Genomic DNA, 6,430 nt, shown 5'->3' on the forward strand with positions numbered 1-6,430 from the left:
ATTCTGTGAATTTCTCATTTAAAAATCCCCCATCCCACATCCTTATTTCCCTTGAACTATTCCTATTGAGATGTGGGTGTAGACAGCTGCTTTGTTCTGGACTGAACCTCCACCATGCCATGTTGGTGAAGACCTGCAGACAAAGTCATGATTAAGTACAGCTTAGGATTCAAAAGGTTCCAAATAAAAAGATTTATCGATTATCTCCAATAAGCGGTTGTACAGTCAGAGTGGTTTTCAACTCTCGTTGAAATGCTTTTGTCTCGACCTGTGATTGAACAGGAACATCACCATGTTGCACTACCTGATCATGATCGTTGAGAAGAACTACAATGATACGCTGCACATTCAGGACGACCTCAGCAGTGTGCCGGAGGCCGCCAAAGTCAAGTGAGTGCACCCCGGTTTGTGCTTCACACTGCCCAATGCACACGGTACACTGCAGGACATGGGCAGTAGGTGGCGTCTAGTGTGATGATGACCTTTCCTGATTTCTGTTTTTCCACATTTGTAAAAGTGTAAATACGGTTGTAGGGAAGTGGCTCTCAAGGCCTTATCTGTTCTCTCTTTCGCCAGTTTGTCGGAGTTGGAAAAGGAGGTGCACAATATCAAAAGCGGACTGAAGGCCCTAGAAGCGGTGAGTCGTTGCCTCCTGCTGACTCTTCTCTCGTCTGTAATCATGTCCATGGATCGGAGCAGAGAGAAGTCTTTAAATGTCCCACACAAACCAGGGCATCTGTGCATAAAGGCATGTCCTTCCTCTTTGCGTACTTGAATCCTTTGTCCTCGCCCTCCAGGAGCTGCACTACCAGCAGAGCCGGACGCGGGAACGCGGGGACAAGTTTGTGGCCGTGATCGGCGACTTCATCACCGTGGCCGGCTTCAGCTTCTCTGAGCTGGAGGACCAGCTGAGTGAGGCCAGGGACAAGGTAGCACCACCAAAGTCTCATGTCCATGTGGGGGGCTCAATAGTAGTCCTCAATGTGAACCATTCATGTTGGACAGAGAGAGGAAAGGGCGGAGACGGAATGCTGAAGGGAGAAACCTTGAAGCCTCTCAGTCCACAGTGATGAGTTGAGCAGGGAAACCGGGCTTTGACAGGTCCCTGACTTGTCCTTCTGTGTCCGTCTCTCTGACTTATTGGAATTCAAACTCCCTCGCTTCCTACTACTGGGACAACGGTCTTTTGAACTTCACTGGCGTGTGCATTGATGAATGGTAGGAAGTATGCAAGCTGAAGACATCAGCAGGACCTTGGAAGTCCCAAAGTTACACTGTGTCGAAAAGATTTATGTGACCCGGTTACTCAATGCACAGGCCTTTTGGGCTCTGATGCTCATTTAGCATCCAGATGCTGACACACGAGAGGCTTTTTCACAAATAATTAACATGATGCTCTAAAATGCCCACATTGCTTAAATTCCCCAAAAGGAGCATCAGACAGATATGAGGACAGAAGGGGGGGGGCTCTTGGGTTTCATGTAGAGCCCCCCCCCTCTGCCCGGTTATTTAAGTAGTAAATCAGAGGGAAAACGGGCCAGTTGGGACGTCATGGCAACAGAACGGGAGGAGCAAGGCACCAGTTACTGCTGTGAAACAAAAGAACGTGTGTGTGTGTGTGTGTGTGTGTGTGTGTGTGTGTGTGTGTGTGTGTGTGTGTGTGTGTGTGTGTGTGTGTGTGTGTGTGTGTGTGTGTGTGTGTGTGTGTGTGTGTGTGTGTGTGTGTGTGTGTGTGTGTGTGTGTGTGTGTGTGTGTCCCAGTCCCAGTCCCAGTCCCAGAGTTTGCTACGGGAGTACGAGGCATCAACTCGCTGTTGTCTGCCGCTCTGTGGTGGAATACAAACTTGGAGGTGGAGGAGAAGGACTGAACACTGAGACAACATTCCAATAGTGTTTCTCCACTTTAATGGAATCTTAAAATCGGATCACGAAAATGCTTTTCTCTGGACTCTCGTGGAAGTGCCACTTAATGGAGCAAAACAAGCAAACATGCCTCTATGGCCTTTTGAAAGTCAGCAGTTCGCTTTTTTGTGACCAACCGTATGTGGGTTGTGTTTATTCCATGCTGGGGGGGGGGGCAGCAATGAGTGGACCAAACTATACAACACAGCTGATCCTTTTATACATATTATGAACCAATTTCCTCAATCTTATTTCCCAGTAGCCCTCTTTCATTGAACCCACCAGCTGCTAAACCAAAGCACTTTAACTGTGACACCTTCCCACCACTTCTTGTCCTTCACTTAATATGCTGGCAAAGCTCTGATGGCTCACTGGATTTTCTGAGGACTTCCTTCTTTGTGCTGGATAGAAACATTTAGTGTTGCTGGTAAATCAATGCAGTTTAGTTCATTAGGTTTCCCTTGAGTGCATTTTAATAGTAAGTTCCCACGCAGAGGAGTCCCAGTTGCTGTGTGTTATTATATTAACAGGAGCTGAAGGTCACACCGAATCCATGATGGGTCAGCCAGAGCCAAAAATCATGCTGGGGATTTTTAACCATTGCAAAACAAAGTGCTCAACAATGTCTTCAATAAAACTTAATGAAGAAATAAACAAATGCTCTACACATAATTATGCTGGTGAGGGTTGCTACGGCGAGAGAACCGTCCCGACTAGGTATCCTCGGACCTGAAAACAGAAGTGAAGCTTGTTTCCTGTCCTCCAGCCGTCAGCGGTCTCGATGCAAAAAGAAGTCGGATTGAATCATTTTCTCACAGACTTTAGAGGAGAATTGTAGTCTGTGTGCGTGGTTGCTTTTCACTACTAGATCAAAAAGATTAAAATGTGAAGATTTGTATACATATGTGCGTATGTAGGTATCCGTACACTTGAATGAATGCTTGAATCTCTGTGCAGTTCACCAAATCTCTGAAGCACTTTGGGGAGGAAGAAGGCAGGATGCAGCCCGATGAGTTCTTCGGGATCTTCGACACGTTTTTGCAGTCGTTCAACGAAGCGCGGCAGGACCTGGACAACATGCAGCGGCGCAAAGACGAGGAGGAGAGGAGGGCGCGCATGGAGGCCATGGTGAGACGCGCACAGAACCAAAGCGTTTCCCACTCACAGCGGCTGAATCGACAACTTAAAAGGGGCTTTCTTTGTTGCAGCTCAAGGAGCAGAGGGAGCGGGAGCGGAGGGCCAAGAAGGGCGGGGCCTCGGACGAGGTCGGCGGGGAGTTCGACGACCTCGTGTCGGCGCTGCGCTCCGGCGAGGTCTTCGACAAGGACCTGAACAAGTTAAAGCGCAACCGCAAGCGCTCCGTCAACCAGCTGGTGGAGGGTGGGGGCCGCGAGCGGGCTGTCACCAAGGTCAACTACTAGGTTGAGAAAAGGAAGGAAAAAAAACCCAAACAAAACGCCAGACTCTTTAATAGTGCCATGGTGTAGCTCTCCCGACACCTTTAGGTCCAGGTCCGTTGATGTTGGACAGGATGTAAATAGCGTGTGTGGACAGCCACGTCGCTTTGAAGGGTAGCCTCCTCTGATTGATCTCGCCAAGCTGTCCCCCAACCCGTTGGTCTTGGACGTTTTGTGACCCCCCCCCCCTGAGGACCGTCGTGATCTACGGATGGACGGACCACTGTGAGACGTCGCCCCGTATCCTTTCACCTCCTAACACTGTGCTCAAGCTTCCCCCTCACAAACCCCGCAGGCTTCCTCCCTAAGGGCCTGGGGGCCCGGAGCAGCCTCAGCCGGCACACTGTACTGTACTGAGAGTGGGTCCCAACTGAAAGGAGAAGGTGGGAAGTGTGGAAGCAAGCCATTCCATCCACAGTGTCCCACCGGAAAGGGCCTTTCTGAGCCCAAAAATAACGGGTATTCATTCATGTCCCTTACTGGGGGGGGAAAGGGACGAGCAGTTGGCAAATCCCAGAATGCTTTTTGGGGCTTGGGAAAGAGAGAGAAAAGGTACGAGCCCCGTCCCGACCGCGGCATTCCCAGGGAGGACGCAGTGTGTCCAGAGGATACCACTCGTCTCCTCATCTGGAGACGCCTGACAAAGTGTGACTGTCACCACGGGGTCCATCCTCGCCTCCACCCGTCAATGGTTTCCACAGCGGCATCCAACCAGTGCCAAAGCAAAGAGAGAACCAAGGCACTCTGCAGTGAGGTGTTGATATGTTTAGATGGAGACAAGCTGATTGCAAAGATGTAGGGGTTGTTAAAAAAAAAAAATTATACACGACAAGCGTTGTTGGTGTTGCAAGTTCACATGGGTGTTGAAGTGGATTTCTAGATATATTGCGCTTAATGTAAAAGACAAAAAAACAAATTGCTCATCCTTTTCACACCTCTCGTTTGCACCATCGCTTCTCTGACTCACCTAGCAGGGGCCGGGGGGGGGGGGCTAGGTAGCAGCGACTCAGGACTAAGTTGGTGGCCCAGTGGGTTTGAGGGTTTCTTAAGGTAGACCTAGGGCTGGAGCCGCTGTGTCTGTATGGTTTTTACTTCCGTCGGCGTGGTAACGCGTCAGACCGCACCGCTCCATGAGTCTCGTATTGCAAAGTGAGGACACAACAAGGCACTCTGAGGTTTAAGTTCAGCGGCAGCCTTGGAGAGGCTTTATTCTAGTAGACCCTGTTACTTTGAGCAACCTGTTGTCAACGTAGGCCACCTTTCCTTCTGAAATATTCAATGTGGTATGATTAAAAAAATAAAAAGTGTTTTATTTATATATGCATGTCTGGAGGCGTGACAGGAGGACATGCAGTACAGGGTAGCTTGATACACACAGGGGGCTTGAATCCTGGGGGCTGCATCATGGGTCATTAGGCACAGTGGGGGATCCGTTAAAAAACAAGAATCGTATGTAAAGCAGGTAGAGGTCAACCACGCACAGATGGAGTTTCTATGAAATATCCTGGGATCATCCATTTTGCTGGACACCCACTTTTTTGCTTTGCCTGCTTACTTTAGGACAACATTCAGCCAGAAACACAAGAGGAAAATTAAGAAAAGGACCCAACTAGTCTTTCTTTCGACTGGACTCCAGCTTTTCTGTTCTATTTTCACATGTACCTTTCTTTACCGTCTTTTTAGTTCCGCTTTCCCAAAAGAAAATGCACAGTGTTTGCCAGTGACAAGCGGTTGGACTTGCACTATCTGGCGCCATCTTGTGACTTTAGATGGTTCCCGCAGCCACTTTGTTGTGGCTGGCATGTGATAGGAGATGTTGGACCTTCTACCTGGATGAAGAAAATTCCAATTGGACTTAAGCGGAGCTTAATCTAGAACAGATCACTTTGCAGAGGAACCCCATCCTACCTGGGGTGTTTTCCATTTATTTGGCCTCAAATGGAAGCAGAGAGAAGCTGAAGTGTTGTTGAAAAGACAAAGGGACACTTTCAAAAATGAAACAAAGTTTACTCAAACTTCCACAGCCCTGAGGGGAGAATGCCGTATGATTGCCTTTTCTTTAACCAGCATCTCATGTATATTTGAGCTATTGGATTTCCTAACCTCCTTTTGTCTTTCCAATTAATCAGAGTTAGCGTAAAAGACAGACCATTTAAAACTCAATCCAGAGCTTTGACCCCGTCTTGTAGTGCAGACTATTTACTGAGGTGCATTGACAGTATTATCACACATTTATATGTTTCATGTTTGGATGTTTATTTTGGCCATTGACTGGCTGATAGCAGAGTGTACAGGTGGAAATCTGAGGAATGACATTTGTAGCTTGTTCAATGCACTTTTATTATGGGACATTTCCATTTGCCTGGATCCATTGCGAGGGTTTCAACCCCCTCTAGAAATGAGATGTGTGCAAAAAAAAAAAGAAGCAGAAGTAAAACAGTGTATGTCGTGTCACATCATGCACTTGGCAGAGAGCTGCACGCCGGGGGAAGTGTGCAGAGCGTGTGGAACCCACCTGTTGCACCACAACTTGTACTGCCTGAGAGAAGTTGCCCCCAGTGGCAGAGACTGCGTAAGTGCGAGGAGTTGGTATTTTTATGGTTGGGAAAAAAAAGTATACTCCACCGAAAAGATGTACAGTTGGATAGAAAATTTAAAAAAGCATTTTGTACACAATTCTTGATGTTTGAGAGAATTTATAAAACATTGAGGAATGTTCCATTTTCCTGTAAATTGTACCTATTTATTTGCCTTATTTAGTTTGCTATATTTTGTATGTACACACAGCATTACAACAAGATGTTATATTAAAATATGAATAGTTAAACTGTGGTCTGTGTGTGATGGATAGTTTTAAGACTTTTTTTTAATTTCTATTACTTCATTTTAGTTTTGTATTTCACCCTGTCTTTTGTAGGATTACAATAAACGTTTGTCCCTTATAACAGCTCGTGTTGTTTTCTTCTGAATCATTTGATATGGACACAGTTATAGCACATAAATGATTAGCCCATCAGTTGTCTATCAACCAAAAGTGTGTATATTGTGGGCACCCGGCCTCACGAGGGTCA

At 47.1% G+C, this 6,430-nt stretch overlaps 1 protein-coding gene across 8 annotated transcripts in view; it reads left to right on the plus strand.

Moving 5' to 3' along the window:
• Positions 1-5,825, plus strand: part of daam2 (dishevelled associated activator of morphogenesis 2) — a 67,222-nt gene extending 61,397 nt beyond the window's left edge. For all 8 annotated transcript variants that reach the window (XM_062557150.1, XM_037485931.2, XM_037485934.2 and 5 more), the window contains 5 exons: positions 283-390; positions 577-637; positions 798-929; positions 2,860-3,030; positions 3,111-5,825. In XM_062557150.1, the coding sequence (XP_062413134.1) occupies positions 283-390; positions 577-637; positions 798-929; positions 2,860-3,030; positions 3,111-3,323 (685 nt within the window). In that variant the 3' untranslated portion in view covers positions 3,324-5,825. The remainder of the gene's footprint in view (positions 1-282; positions 391-576; positions 638-797; positions 930-2,859; positions 3,031-3,110) is intronic.
• Positions 5,826-6,430: the final 605 nt, after the last annotated feature.

Source organism: Pungitius pungitius, chromosome 14 (assembly GCF_949316345.1).
Source record: "Pungitius pungitius chromosome 14, fPunPun2.1, whole genome shotgun sequence".
NCBI lineage: Eukaryota > Metazoa > Chordata > Actinopteri > Perciformes > Gasterosteidae > Pungitius > Pungitius pungitius.